Raw genomic sequence first — 15,173 nt, 5'->3', positions numbered from 1 at the left:
AGAGAGGTGGGAACTATGATGCATGTGAGATTTTAGAGTCATGATGAGTTTATGTTAGTTCAGGATCATAAGGGTATATTCAGATAATTGATCAAAACTTTTTGTGTACATGTTTAACCTTCCTGTGAGTTATGTGGAGTTGGAACTTAGTTTTATGTTGAACAAACTAAACAGGTAAGGAAAATTAGTTAAGTTTTACAATAGTACTTTGGGGGAACTCGGATGCATTGTGGAGTTTGTAGAGTCATGATGAGGTCTCTTTTAGTTCAAGATCATATGGGTATATTCAAATCATTGATAAGAACTTTTTTTGTATACATGTTTAGCCTTCTTGTGGGTTTTGTGTAGTTGGAGTTTAGTTTTATGTTGAGCAAGCTAAATAGGTAAGGGAAGGTAGCTAAATTTTGCAATAGTACTTTAAGGTAGATGAACTTAAAGTGAAGGTGATGGTCACATTGTATGAGTTTTTGTAGGGATGTTATTTGTTGAATTTATAATCTTTCAAAAGTGTAAAGATATGAGATTTTGATAATTTGATATCTTAATTTTGATTAGATGTGACTTTGAGCTATGTTGTGAATTGTTTGAAATTTAAGAGAAAGTTGTTAGTCAAATTTTCAGGTATGATTTTGAACTTGTTTCAATTCATATTTGAAAGCATTGTATATATACATTGATATATGAGTTATATAAAAGTGTTAGGATATTGTTTAGAAAAGTAATGTCATGCAAACTTTGTAGGTTATATAAACAGTACAAATTAATATGTTGATTATGGGTAAGTGTTTTGAAAATAAATTGGTTATGCTACTTGGTTTTCTAATATTTTTATTAAGCGAAAAAGTTTTCACTTAAAAGAAAATGTAAGAAAAAAACTTATTCTCGATTTCGTTTTCGCTCAAGTGAAGATTGAGTAAAAATATCGTTGTGTTTTCGCTCGTGCGAAAACAAAATTAGTACCGAAACTAAACTCTTCTTTCATCCACATTTTCGCTCAATCGAAAAACACTTTTAATTTTGTTTGTTTAGTTATTGTTTATTGTTTTTAGTTGATTTAAATGTAAATGTTTATTTATGCATGTAAATTGAATACTAATTCTATGTAGTTATGTGATGAATTGTAAAGATAATTGTTTTTAGGGAGAGAATACTATGTTGATATGTTTAGGTTGTATATTGATTTTGGGATTTTGAAGAAGACAATTTTGACTATATTACTATACGACTCACGCATAGGGAAATATTAAATGGTAAGAACTAAAGGAGGTTCTCATGACCCAATACGCGGTGTGAAAAAAAATTATATTTAGTAGGTCATAATGAATTTATCGTGTTACATGTGAATAAACTAGTTCATATTATGTAGGTATGTAATAATGTCAACTTAGTAATGTAGCATGTCAATTCTAATTCAACACACGAGTCTTACAAAAGTAAAGTCACGTGTTTGTGATGTTAATTCCTTTGAGTTATGACATGATAGTTAGTACTTGGGTTGAAATTTGGATATGTAGTTTTGATAAATGTTAATGTTTGAATTGAAACTGTATCCATTAAAATATATGGATGAGATGTGATTCAAATGTGTGTATATGATTGAAATTGTATATGTATAAGGTTTTGTTTTAAAACTTTAACTTACACAATTTTGTGGTTTCTATTTTGTTGATCAATTGTGATGATAATGTGTTATATATAAGTAGAAGGTGTTTAATGATGAACAACTTCATCATAGACAAGCTGAAGAGTTAATTTTTTTACTTCAACATAAATAAGCTGAAGAGTTAATTTTTTTATTATATTTTGTACATTTTTTTATATGTTTATGTATATGTATGTATTTTGATTTCTTATAAAATAATTATTTTGAAATATTTGGATAGAAAATGAATAATAGAGTCAAATAACTTATTGCTGTACATTTAAACTTAATTAATAACTAAGAAATATATATATAAAATGTTTCTTAAAAAGTTATATTACGATTTAATTATATTTTACTTACGATATATATTATATATTTTACTATTAGATTTTATAATTTAGTTATAAACATAAGAAATAATTATAATTATAAATAAAATAAGAAATACTTCAAAAAAATTATAGTATATATTTTTATTTGATAATTTGTCGTTCTAAAATGTTGTAAATTTTATAATAAAAAACTAATTAAACTGAATAATAAAATATTAATTTTAAATAAAATAAAATAAAACTTATTTTTTATGTTTTTAATGAAAAAAAGGAAACCTAGCAATAAACAGCCTAGTTAGTACCAGTAATTCCCTGGAAGGCACAATGAAGTGGAGGAAGTAGTGTCATTACTTACCTTACACACAAGAAAAGAAAAAGGCAAAAGCTTTTTGCAGATCATTAAAGCAAGAAACAGAAATGAAAGCAAACAGATAATTACCAAATGAAGGGAAGACAGTTATAATTTAAGAGGAAAAGGACTCAGAAAGTCAGCTTTATACATTGCTATATGCAAACCTATTTTATTGCTCATCTCTCCAAACAAACCTAATCTGCTTTCAGACACAGTTCAGTCTTGTTTCTTTACCATTCACCATCAAAACAATTCTACATTGTTGTCTGTTTTTTTTTATAATTTTGAATAATTTTTTTTTGAAGTTATGAATGTCTTTTCATCTTTACTTGAAAACAACAAAAGTGGCCATGTTGTATGTTTGGTGGAAAATAAGTTCTCACCACCCTATTCTGATTGGGTTCACATGCAAGTTGTAATTGTAACCAACCATTCACTGTTGTAGAAATACACACATCTCCAACATCATACATTTGGTAAAATGTTGCTATTTTCTTTCCTTTTTCTGTGATGAAGTTGTGTGATACCAATGTTAATATTCCTCAATAGATTGGAATTTGTAGATCAATAGATCAATTTGACATGCCCAATGCATTGCTTTTTGGCAAAATGACAAAACCCTTCATTTTATTTTTCTTCATTTCCATTTCATGCAATAGAACCCCTCCAATAACGTCAAAACCCAAATTTTTTTACCAAATAAGGACAAAACCTTTGGAAAGTGATCTTACACATATTTATCATAATTCACCAAGGGTATCCTAATGCTTGTTTACTTAAACAAAGCAATGCTTTCATTTTTTTTTATCCATTCATAAGTTTTCAAGAAAGATACCATGTTTCTATTTATGATTTGTTATAGTTTTTTTTATCCTTTTAATCTACATTCAATATTTGTTTTCATAAATATTTATATTTTGTTGACGTAATTTGTAATTATTAAATTTTTATACCAATTTTATATAATAAATAACAATTAATAAGAATACAATAAACTTTAATTCAATACAAATTTGAATATTAATAAAATATAACCATGTAAACATTTAATACAAGGAAAAGAAAAATGCTTCAAATAATTTATTTTGAACATTTGGTTTTTTCTCCAACTTAAATGTTTTAAAATACTATTATTTATCAATCTATATAGATTAAAGTTACCGTAAAAAGTTGCTACATTTCTATTGGATATTGAAAAAAATTCTAGATGATAATACTTTATTATTTTAAAATGTAAAAATTAGATATAAATGGTTAAAAAAAAAGTAAGGCATTGACATTACACACAAATAAAATTTATAATTAAGTCAAATAGTAACGGTGAATAAAGGATGAAAGTATCACTAGAGGAGTTGTAAATCTAATAAGTTTTTTAATAATTTAATAATTATAAATTATACCAAAGCCTTTTATTGCACTTATTTTTTTTAAGAAAAAAAGTTACTGCACCTCAGTATTCATGATGAGTTGAATATAACTCGGCATTTAATTATTAAAAAACATGAAAACATTAATGGTAGTGCTTAATTGTTTAAAAAATTATTTTCACAGTCTGTTTTGAGAAGTGTGTTTTAACTAGTTTGTAAGTGCACATAATAGACTTGTAAAGTATAAACAAATATCAAAACAGACATTATTATGTAGGGAAAACATTTTACGATAGAACTAAAGAAAACAATTTAATATATAATGCAACTATTAGAAAAATCATAAAATATACCTTATAAAGATGTTAAAGAAAAAAATGATTTAAAAAACTTAAAAATAATTTATTATAATTTTTATATCTATAAATTCAATCCAAACCAATTAGCTTGAATGAGCTCGTTTCGAATTAAATAAATAAATTCACAAATCCAATCCACACCAAATTTTAACTTTTAAGTGTTTAAAGAAGGAGTTTATAAAATCCAATATAAACCTGTGCACTATCATCCCACTTAGCCTAATATTTTTCTCCAGCAAAAATGGTGTGTCATTTCACAATTTCTATAAAAGTTTTTAGACATTTTAAATAGAAAAAACTTTAATAATTTTTCTAATATAATATAATATAATATAATATAATAATAATAATTGTAATTATTATAATTATAAGTAAAAACATTAATTTGGTATAGTACAAAATACATGTAAGAACTAAAAGTAGGATTAAATATTCTTACTTTTATCCTAAAAAAAAAGAAAGTATTCTTAGTTTCTATTCTAAGTGCTTACTGGCACGCTCCATGAACACGCACTCCATAATCCAAATGTGTACGGTCGCTGCTGTCCACATGACTCGTAGAGCGCGTAGTTACATTGTCTTTAGCTTATGGCCATTGTTCAGATTTGTTAGTGAGAAAACACAGGGAAATTAAGGCTCACGCGAAGAAATGCGCGTAAGTTGAGAAGAAAGCGATAGCTGTCAAATACGCTGGGAAACGGCGAGTACGAATGACGGCGGCTACCACCCATATATACAGTGACAGTCTCCTATGCTAACGTCGCTTCACCGCCGTTTCCCATTCTCTCTCTCACTCTTCCTAACACTGTATTTTACGGTTCACGCCAAACGCCTGCACTCTCTCTCTACCAAACAACACCAACAAACAACCTTTGTCACTGTTATAATATTAACTGCATTCTCTCCTGCTTGGTCTTTTCTGCTACGTGCTGTGGTTGGCGACCATGGAAGGTAATGGCTTGGCGCCGTTGTTCTATGTTGGCCACCACAAGTTGAAGCTTCTCACGTCTCCACTTCTGCTCATGCTCTTCCTTCTTTCTCCATTTGCTTTGCCCCTCAGCGAAGAAGGTTTGCGTTTTGTGGGTGCATTGCCGTTTTGACTCACCCCTTTAGTTCTTTTTGGTTTATTCGTTTGCTTCACCCGTCAAATCTTTGTCTTGCATGTCTTTTTTTTGTCTTTTGTTTTGTGGATAGTTGTTGCGGTTGTGGTGAATCTATTTCCTCCCCTTCGTGCTTTGGTTTTGAGAGCGCTGCTCAAAGCTTATTATTTTCTTCGTTGCTTTGTATATACTTAAAAAGCATTCCAGTGGAATATTGTTTTTTGCTTGTTGAAGCAAAGTCAAATGCAGTTTAAGCTTCTCTTTCGTTTGTGTAGTTCTTTGTAGACATTCGACTCTAAGGTGTCTTTGTCGGGGTTTTAGATATTTACGATGCTGAATTTAGTGAAACACTCCTGGCTCCTGGGCGTGTTTTATTTTAGTGGGGGAGGGGGTTGGGGTCCTGGAATAAAGTGCCTTTTCCGTTCTAAGGAAGAATTCACGTGCTTTGAGATTTTCATTCATAACTGAAGTTGCTGCATTTTTATGTTGAACCATGAAAGAATCCGAATTCGGTATGACAATTCCTTTTATACCTTTTTGTTCTCTTTTCCGGTGGATATTTGAAGCCATACCAGTGTAAAGGAAAAGACCTTTTGGATAGATTCGGAACTGTAATGAGATGCTGATTTTTTTGCTGACCTGTTTAGCAATCCATGTAAGAGTAATGATGCAGATTAAGGAAATCTTAATTTTTAATCATTTTAATTATTTGGGTAAGTTCGTTATTAATGGATTGTTTAGTCTGGAACAGTTTTGGCAATATTTTAATCTGTATGCAACTTTGTTTACTTTGGGTTTGGCACTTGGACCGTTGTTCTACAGTTTCAGGGTATTTGCATACTATTTTTTTATTTAGATGCCTTTCTGCATTTGAGTGCTTTTGTAGATTTTTTATTTTGTTACAATTACAACTGTTACATTATAGTATTGAAATTTATGAAAGCCAGATTACAGGGATAAAAATGGACTTCTTTCACTGGTTCACTCTAACTCGTGTTAATCCATTAAATAATTTCTTGAATATGAAATGGGTATATTCAATGTCGGAACTTGCTTGCTCTTTACTAAGAGATTGGATACACACTTTTAAAAAAGAACTATCCGTCCGATGTATTTTTTTTTGTTATTTTCTCAACAATGTTTTACCACATTGCCGTGGTTTGATGATTGCAATTATTTGTCGTAGGTGAATTAATTGAATTTTTTAGAAGTATTTTGTATGCGATTTTTAGTCGTCTTCCATATAATTGCTAATCGTAGACGATGGAACACTATGTACTATGGCATTGATAATTGATAGATTTGTACGGTACTGAGCTCTGGAAATGCTTGAGTGTTGAAGGGCTTTGAAAATGCGCAGGACAGGCATTAATGGCGATGAAGGCTACTTTTAGCAATATGCCAGACGTGCTTCTTGACTGGGATGACGTTCACAATGACGACTTTTGCTCTTGGCGTGGAGTTTCCTGCGATAATGGCAGCCTTTCTGTGGTTTCTCTGTGAGCTTATTATCCTTCTGTGATTATTTGTTTCGTTTGTATTAATCTTTTCTCATTGACAACCTTTTGCGTTAATTAACTCTTTGTGTTGATTTAAAGTGCTTTGTTCTCTTCTTCTAGGAACCTTTCCAGCTTGAACCTCGGTGGGGAGATATCCCCAGCCATTGGTGACTTGAGAAACTTGCAGTCAATGTATGTTTACCATTCTCATCTGAAATGCATGTATTTGTTTAGTTTGACATATGATTTGCTTCTGAGATATCTGCATGTTTTGCAACCAGAGACTTGCAAGGGAATAAATTAACGGGGCAAATCCCAGATGAAATTGGAAACTGTGCAGCACTTTTTCATTTGTAGGCTTTTTGCTTCTCTTATTACCTACTTCCATGTTGATCCTGTTTTTCTGGGAAATATTTTTAGATATAATTGCTTATTACATTTTTTTTCTTTTAATTGAAGGGATTTGTCTGATAATCAGCTTTATGGTGATATACCTTTCTCCCTGTCAAAGCTAAAGCAACTTGAGTTTTTGTAAGTTTGAAAGCAGACTTGACATTTATAATTTTGTTCGGCTTTAATTGTACGAGACTTAAGTTGAATTGTTGAATGCAGAAATTTAAAGAGTAATCAGATAACTGGTCCTATCCCTTCAACTCTAACCCAAATTCCAAATCTGAAGACTCTGTAAGTTCTGCTCCTCTTCTCAAACTCAATACTAAATTATACCGTGTTGGTATTTTTTTAAAATGACACTCATCCATTGTAATAAAAAGAGGAAATAACAGAAGTTTTTGTTACTTGAGTGTTTTACGATCTGTTGCTTTAGCTGTCTCTAAGTAAGTGCGATTACTGTCCTGTTATGTTTGCAGTGATCTTGCTCGAAATAGGCTCACTGGAGAGATCCCAAGATTACTCTATTGGAATGAAGTCTTGCAGTACCTGTGGGTTTTATGTTTTTTGTTGTGTATTTTACTTTTACGTCTGCCTGTATCTTAATAGTTCTTTAACAAGGAGAGTTTTTTATTGGGATTGTTCATTAATGCAGCGGATTACGAGGGAACATGTTGAGTGGTGGTCTGTCCCCTGATATATGTCAATTAACTGGATTGTGGTATTTGTGAGTAATCCAACCTAAGCATGATGAAGCTTCACATTGGATCATTTTTGTAACCTTACATATGTTTTTACTTTTTTCTTATGTTGTTTTCTACGATTTCTCAGTGACGTGAGAGGCAATAATTTGACTGGTACTATACCTGACAGCATAGGGAACTGTACTAGTTTTGAAATCTTGTAAGCCAAGTAACTATTATTTGGTATGTTTTATATTTGATTTTCGATAACTATCTCATCGTTGCCACCACCCTATTTTTTCCATTGAATTTCAGTGACATATCATATAATCAGTTTACTGGAGAGATTCCATATAATATTGGGTTTCTGCAAGTTGCTACTTTGTGAGTATTTTAACTGAGGTTATTGTTTTATTCAGTACTGTGAATCGACAAACACTAGTTATTTTATTCGAGAATGGTGATTTGTATATAATCAAGTATCACTGTGATTTGGGCCCAGGTCACTTCAAGGAAATAGATTAACTGGGAAGATTCCAGAAGTGATTGGTTTGATGCAAGCCCTTGCAATATTGTAAGTATACTTTGTCATTATTCTAAATTTGAAGATTATATTAATAATTTGGCGGTTTGAGTACCGCAATTCCTTTTGTATCTGTAGATTTGTTATTAAACATGTCTTCTGCATTGTAACGTGACATTGTTGTAGGGATTTGAGTGAGAATGAGTTAGTGGGATCAATTCCCCCAATACTTGGGAATCTGACCTTCACTGGAAAGCTGTGAGTGTAACTATCCATTGACTTAAACTTCTACTATGCTAGTTTTGGTCTTGAGAAATTTAATTGATCAGGTACCTTCATGGAAACATGCTTACTGGCCCGATACCTCCTGAACTCGGCAATATGTCCAAACTGAGCTACTTGTGAGTTGACTTGTATTATTTGTACCAAAACTCTAGGTTTTTTGTGAATGTACTTACGGATTATGTTTTCTCCAGGCAATTGAATGACAACCACCTAATTGGTAAAATTCCAAATGAGTTTGGGAAGCTGGAACATCTTTTTGAATTGTAAGTTATAGTCAGTCAGTTACACTGTCAATAATTGTTGCAGTGTCTTGTGTAAAGTAGCTTCATTTACTATTTTCAGGAATCTTGCCAATAATCATTTTGATGGAACTATTCCACATAACATAAGCTCCTGCACAGCCTTAAACCAGTTGTAAGATTTCTCATTGCTACCCGCTAGTTCTGCTGAGCTGTTTAGAATATCATGATGTTTTCAATACCTTGCATGATTTTTCAATGATTCGTTTCAGTAATGTGCATGGTAATCAGTTAGATGGTTCCATTCCATTGAGCTTCCGCAACCTTGATAGCTTGACATACTTGTATGTTATCTGAAACTTGTTTCATTGTATTCATACCAGATTTCTTATTTTTAGTAATTTAACAGTAAAAATTGTCTTGTCCAGAAACCTCTCTGCGAACAACTTCAAGGGGAATATACCCGTCGAGTTGGGGCATATTATTAATCTAGATACATTGTAAGTTTCCTCAGAAAAACCATATCTAACCTGATGATGTGTGGGGATATTACCTTTATTTATTTTATACCTTGTTTCAGGGATCTATCTAGCAATAATTTTTCAGGACATGTTCCAGCATCTGTTGGTTATCTGGAACATCTCTTGACCCTGTAAGAAAGATATCGTAATGAACCATGTGATCATTTTTTTTTTTTGGTTTTCTATTATTGCTTTCCTGAATAATATTTTCTCGTCATAAATGCAGCAACTTGAGTCACAACCACCTTGGAGGTTCCTTGCCAGCTGAATTTGGGAATCTCAGAAGCATTCAAATTCTGTGAGTTTTATATTCTTCTGTGGAAGTGTAAACTCCAATCTCTTGTTAAGATTTTAACAGTAATTAATTTATTAACATAATTTATTCTGCTTCTAGTGACATGTCATTCAACAATCTCTCTGGTAGCATTCCTCCGGAAATTGGACAGCTGCAGAACCTTATGTCTTTGTATGCATAACTTCTGAAGTATTTTATGCTTTATGTATTGTGTTGATCCATTGGGGGATAATAGCATCAACTTATTTTTACTTAAATTATATTGTAGGATTATGAACAACAATGATCTGCGTGGGAAGATTCCTGATCAGCTGACCAATTGTTTTAGTCTTACACTATTGTGAGTACCCCTGACAGCCAGCTTTGTGCCTTAATTGTGTTCCCCCTACGTCCCATTTTTGCCATCTTTGGACTGTTTTCTGTTCTTATGTTTTTTATTTTTTTTATTTTAGAAATTTGTCCTATAATAATCTTTCTGGAGTAATTCCTTCAATGAAGAACTTTTCAAGGTTTTCAGCTGACAGGTATTGTAGAGAAGCCTATTAGTTTCAATTGATGCTGATCTTTTATGTATGAATAACATGTAATGTAACCTTTGGCAGCTTCTTTGGAAATTCATTATTATGTGGAGATTGGTTGGGATCAATATGTCGTCCCTACATTCCGAAATCAAGAGGTCTAATGCCTATTCCCTATTAAAAGGCATTTTTGTAAATGAATTACTATAATATACTGAGGTCAATTCTGTACATTTTTTTCAGAGATTTTCTCCAGAGTTGCTGTAGTATGTCTCACGCTTGGAATTATGATATTGTTAGCCATGGTCATTGTAGCCTTCTATAGATCCAGCCAATCTAAGCAATTGATGAAAGGATCTAGCAGAACTGGGCAAGGCATGTTAAAAGGATCTAGCATTTTCTCGTTATATCAGTTTACTGCTGCCTTAAATGTTCCTTATTTTTGTTGTGTTGAACTTGCCTCATTTCAGGTCCTCCAAGACTAGTTATTCTTCACATGGATATGGCTATCCACACCTTGGATGATATAATGAGAAGCACTGAGAATCTCAATGAGAAGTATATCATAGGTTATGGTGCCTCTAGTACTGTATACAAATGTGTTTTGAAGAATTCCCGACCAATTGCAATTAAGCGACTCTATAACCAACAACCACACAATTTAAGGGAGTTTGAGACCGAACTTGAGACAGTTGGTAGCATTAGACATAGAAACCTTGTCACCTTGCATGGATATGCACTTACTCCCGATGGAAATCTTCTTTTCTATGACTATATGGCGAATGGCTCATTGTGGGATCTTCTACATGGTAATGTTGATTCACTTGCTAGGATTGTCAACTCTGCATATTGTCAACTTTCATGTTGTATTTTTAGATTGCTGCGATTCTGTTTTGGCTTTGGTACTTAAGATGTTTCATCTGGTGCAGGTCCCTCGAAGGTAAAACTTGATTGGGAAACACGTCTGAGGATTGCTGTTGGAGCAGCCGAAGGACTTGCTTATCTCCATCATGACTGCAACCCAAGAATAGTTCATAGGGACATAAAATCTTCGAATATTTTGCTGGATGAGAACTTCGAGGCTCATCTTTCTGATTTTGGTACTGCAAAATCCATCTCGACCGCAAGAACTCATGCATCGACTTATGTCCTTGGAACTATAGGCTATATTGACCCTGAGTATGCCCGAACATCTAGGCTGAATGAAAAATCGGATGTGTATAGCTTTGGCATAGTTCTTTTGGAGCTACTAACTGGAAAAAAGGCAGTGGACAATGAGTCTAATTTGCATCAATTGGTACGTGTATTACTATTTGCATGCTATAAATCTGTTTTTGCTTTATATTAGTCGTCCTTGTTATATAGAAAACCATTTGTTTAGTGTATTGTAGGGGTTAACAAAAATACAAAAGGTGTAACAGTTTTTTCATTTTGGGAGGGCCATTTACCAGAGCAATGCTAATATATTTAAGTTTTTAGCTCATTTATTTCGATTTTTGGACTGATTTTTGCATGAATTCAGATATTGGCCAAGGCAGATAACAACACTGTAATGGAGGCTGTGGATGCAGAGGTGTCTATAACCTGCATTGATCTAGCTCATGTTAAGAAGACCTTTCAGCTTGCTTTGCTTTGCACGAAAAAGAACCCTTCTGAGAGGCCTACCATGCATGAAGTAGCCAGGGTTCTGGTATCACTACTTCCTTCACCTCCAAGTAAGATCCTTGCTCCACCTGCAAAGAAGTTTGACTATGCGCATTTTGTGATCGAGAAGGGACAACCTCGAAAAGTGGAAGGACAACAACCTCACCAAGAAGATAACTCAACCAATGCTCAATGGTTTGTTCGCTTTGGGGATGTTATATCGAAGAGCACTTGATCCCTATTCCTAGTTTCTACATATGTACCTGCTGCAGGATTCACGTCTCAATTTCCATGCATTCAGACTGGGTAAAACCAGTTTCTTTTTGTGATTAGATATAATCGTTTACATTTAGCAAATAGATGGAGGATCATATCGATAGGGGGATAAAACACTTCACTATTATAGAGCATTTGCAAGTTTCTACTACTGTATATCTTCTTAGAAGCACTTGTTTTCGTATATTATTATCTGTCAAATGGATATCAAATTATGTTGCTCGTTTTATTTGTTAGGCTTTTTGATTTCCCAAAAAGGTTTTGGCTATATTATAAATAGTTCTTCTGACCATAAAATAAACCTTTAACTGAAAAGAACAGTACATTTGTTTAACAGCTTGCACTGCACATGACTCCTCTTAATTGAACGGTGAAGTTTTAAATTTCACATAACCATTATAATTTTGTACTTAAAATAAAATAAATTAGAGGCAGAAGACCCTGTATTCGATGTTACAGCCTTAGAGCAGAAGGTTGTCTCAGCACTCTTGTCCTTTGCGATACACAACGCTTTTAATACAGCAAAATTATTACTGCTCATAAATTAGTGGTGAGCAATGAACAATGTATAGTTACGCGTACCAATGTCTCCCATAAATTCACTCTGCATGCACACAATTAATGCCCGAAGAAGAAGAATGAGACATTTTACTGTATATTTACAGCTAACGTCTCCGTTAAAAAGCTACTTCTTTTCATCACTTCATTTTCATTGTTAAGTATTTTAACAAGGGTGTGGTCTAGGATAAACATATTCATTACAGCATAATTTATAACAATAAATATTTAAAACATAAATTATATTATTATTAAACATATAATGAATAGACATTTTTAAAGTTGTAAGTGATATTTCATGATATAAAAATGGAACTAGTGTTTGAAATAGATATCTAAATCATCAGATAGAAAAAATATTGAAATTTTTACATCCAAGTTGGGTATACAAATAGATGAACATGCTATAATTTTACTTTTCCTTCCTTTTTTTTTATAACTTTTATACTATTCATCAATATTCTACACTTTCTCTATTTTTTAAGAAAAAGAATTCCCTCTCTATTGTCAACTGCTTACACCAATAAAAAAAAATTAGTGTACCCTCATAAATTTTCTATAGCATTTCTCTAGTTTTTATTGAAGTACCAAGAGAATTGTTGAAAACAGTGGACTTTGCTTTTGAAACTTAATTATTTTCATGTAAATTAACTAGCGTTGTTATTGGGCCATTTTCAAAATTATGTGATACAGTATATACAATTCTTTAAGTGTTTTTATACCGTTTTCTAATTGAAATTAGAATTTCATCTCTCTAACTTGTGCAGTTTTTTTAACTACCTTTATTGAGACACCTGAGTTATTTTTAAATGTAAGCCTTAATTTGGAGAGATTATCAATTTGATGACACAAAAACTAATTTGTTGAAGAAGAATGTACACACAGCCATAATAGTAAGTATCACAGTGGCTATCTTTTTGAAAAAGACCAGTGAGTATATATTACAGTGAAAAACTATAATCTTTCACAATCCACTTTCCACATTCTTAACAAATAGACCCATAAATTGCAAGAAACTTGACATAGTAAATTAAAAGAGGGTGATTTAAAATCAATTTGCAGATAGGCATTTTTTTATGGAGCAGTGTTTTTGGTACTTCTCTTCTTGATATTTCCTTCTACAGAATTGATTCTGTCTATATCAGTTTATGTCTGGGGAAGTACTTTCTCTTCAGCAGCCCCTCAATCATTTTGCTATTGGTTACAATCGAGAAACATCCAAAAGCTTGCTGTCTTGTGATTTTCTGCACAATATTGACATGCAAAGAAGACAGCTTCACTTAAACTTCTGTTCAATATCATTACCATGCATGTGACAATTTATCCTCATTTGAAAGAGAAAATCAAATCTACACATGCATTATAAAGTATAGTTTCTATGTTATTATAAAAGTTATAACAAATGCCATATACTATTTAATCATTTAATTATAGATGTTAAAAATTGTCCCAAATGTTATGTTATTACCTTTGGCAGATCCCATTTTTTCATTTGAACTGCTTTCCTTCTGCAGCTTCTTCTCCGACTCATCATAATTAGCTCTCCGAGTGTTGGTGGCCTCCTTATCATGTCACTGGCAATATCTACATGATCAAAATCTTTGGCTCCTACTTCATGTGTACTTGAAGTTTCTTTTTGCAAGTTCTCATCCCTTTCAAGGAAGCCAGACTGAGGTGCATACAGAGGAAACAGGCTCTCAAGGAAAGTAGCACCAATTGGACTTGACCTGCCAGTTGCATAGCTGCTTATGCTGCTATCTGTCTCTGAGGAAGCTGGAGAGGAGGGGGTTTCTGCCAGTGGAATGGCACTGGAAACTTTTGCTGATGGTACAAGACAATTTGCAAGTAGTGAGGGAACCAAACCAAATGACTCGTCTGCATCAAATGTAAAAGCTTCAAGGTCTAAGCTAGTTATGCTTTCACTGTCATAACTGCAGCTTCCTTTGTCTTTGTCATCATGGCCAAAGTTGCATGCAACAGAAAAACCTGAAGATGATGCTATATGAATTAGTGTTTTCTCGGGTTTTGGAAGCACAGGATCAACTGACACATCTGAGAAATTGGGAAGGGGTTTTCCTGGTTTTTCTTCCCAAACAAATGGAACTGAGGCAATTAGCTTGAGAGGAGTTTGAGGGAAGTGGCCTAGTGAAGAGACTTCTGCCTCTGCCTTCCAATCTTTCTTAGGAATTCCTGGCTTCACTTCCCATATGAAAGGAACTGCAGGTGGTTCCCTAACATGTTTTTTCTTTGCTGTTGCATTCATTTTTCATTGCTTTGGTGCATTTTTGCAGTAAAGTCCATTTTATAGTGGTAATCTCTGAATATATAGGAGTGGTTTAATACCAACTTTTGTTAACTGTACCATTTTGTTTTCTAAGAGATTAGGCATACCTACTCTCTCTTCAAAACCTTCTTACTATGTACCAAGTTGACTTGGAATATTGCTTGCCAAACTTTAGGATCCACAGGGTCATGGGGCAATTTTTATATTACCTATGAAACCCTAAACCCTAAAAAAAAATAAAATGATTTTAAGGTATAATGATAGAAAAAAAACTTACATTAAGTGTGTGTTTGCTTTTGGGGT

General features: G+C 32.8%; 2 protein-coding genes across 4 annotated transcripts; one reads left to right on the top strand and one right to left on the bottom strand.

The window, feature by feature from the left end:
- Positions 1-4,550: 4,550 nt before the first annotated feature.
- LOC137828582 (LRR receptor-like serine/threonine-protein kinase ERL2) lies at positions 4,551-12,257 on the top strand. Of its 3 annotated transcripts, none has more exons than XM_068635218.1 (27): positions 4,551-5,123; positions 6,516-6,654; positions 6,775-6,846; positions 6,936-7,007; positions 7,114-7,185; positions 7,267-7,338; positions 7,524-7,595; positions 7,700-7,771; positions 7,876-7,947; positions 8,043-8,111; positions 8,230-8,301; positions 8,437-8,508; positions 8,580-8,651; positions 8,727-8,798; positions 8,878-8,949; positions 9,047-9,118; positions 9,203-9,274; positions 9,355-9,426; positions 9,522-9,593; positions 9,690-9,761; positions 9,859-9,930; positions 10,043-10,114; positions 10,193-10,266; positions 10,352-10,483; positions 10,579-10,917; positions 11,038-11,405; positions 11,631-12,257. In XM_068635218.1, exons 1-27 carry the CDS (start codon positions 5,000-5,002, stop codon positions 11,985-11,987), a joined length of 2,970 nt encoding a protein of 989 aa, XP_068491319.1. In that variant the 5' UTR covers positions 4,551-4,999; the 3' UTR covers positions 11,988-12,257. The 3 variants fall into 3 exon arrangements, with proteins under 3 accessions (XP_068491319.1, XP_068491320.1, XP_068491321.1); XM_068635219.1 differs by having other exon boundaries at positions 4,815-5,123; positions 6,521-6,654; XM_068635220.1 differs by lacking the exon at positions 4,551-5,123 and adding an exon at positions 5,789-5,810.
- A 1,220-nt stretch (positions 12,258-13,477) lies between these two features.
- LOC137829604 (uncharacterized) lies at positions 13,478-14,885 on the bottom strand. Its single transcript, XM_068636450.1, has 2 exons — positions 14,055-14,885; positions 13,478-13,830 (listed from the first exon to the last, which is right to left on the bottom strand). Exons 1-2 carry the CDS (start codon positions 14,847-14,849, stop codon positions 13,723-13,725), a joined length of 903 nt encoding a protein of 300 aa, XP_068492551.1. The 5' UTR covers positions 14,850-14,885; the 3' UTR covers positions 13,478-13,722.
- Between the last annotated feature and the right edge of the window lie 288 nt (positions 14,886-15,173).

Source organism: Phaseolus vulgaris, chromosome 7 (assembly GCF_000499845.2).
Source record: "Phaseolus vulgaris cultivar G19833 chromosome 7, P. vulgaris v2.0, whole genome shotgun sequence".
Classification (NCBI taxonomy): Eukaryota; Viridiplantae; Streptophyta; class Magnoliopsida; order Fabales; family Fabaceae; genus Phaseolus; species Phaseolus vulgaris.
This window is presented reverse-complemented; position numbering and strand designations above follow the sequence as displayed.

Bases quoted from the DNA above. Each gene is read 5' to 3' on its own strand.
- LOC137828582 (XM_068635218.1), top strand. From the start codon at position 5,000: ATGGAAGGTAATGGCTTGGCGCCGTTGTTCTATGTTGGCCACCACAAG. The intron at 8,799-8,877 runs GTAAGTTATAGT...TACTATTTTCAG, and splicing joins CTGGAACATCTTTTTGAATT to GAATCTTGCCAATAATCATT. The intron at 9,931-10,042 runs GTGAGTACCCCT...TTTTTATTTTAG, and splicing joins TGTTTTAGTCTTACACTATT to AAATTTGTCCTATAATAATC.
- LOC137829604 (XM_068636450.1), bottom strand. From the start codon at position 14,849: ATGAATGCAACAGCAAAGAAAAAACATGTTAGGGAACCACCTGCAGTT. The intron at 13,831-14,054 runs GTAATAACATAA...AATATTGTGCAG, and splicing joins AAAAATGGGATCTGCCAAAG to AAAATCACAAGACAGCAAGC.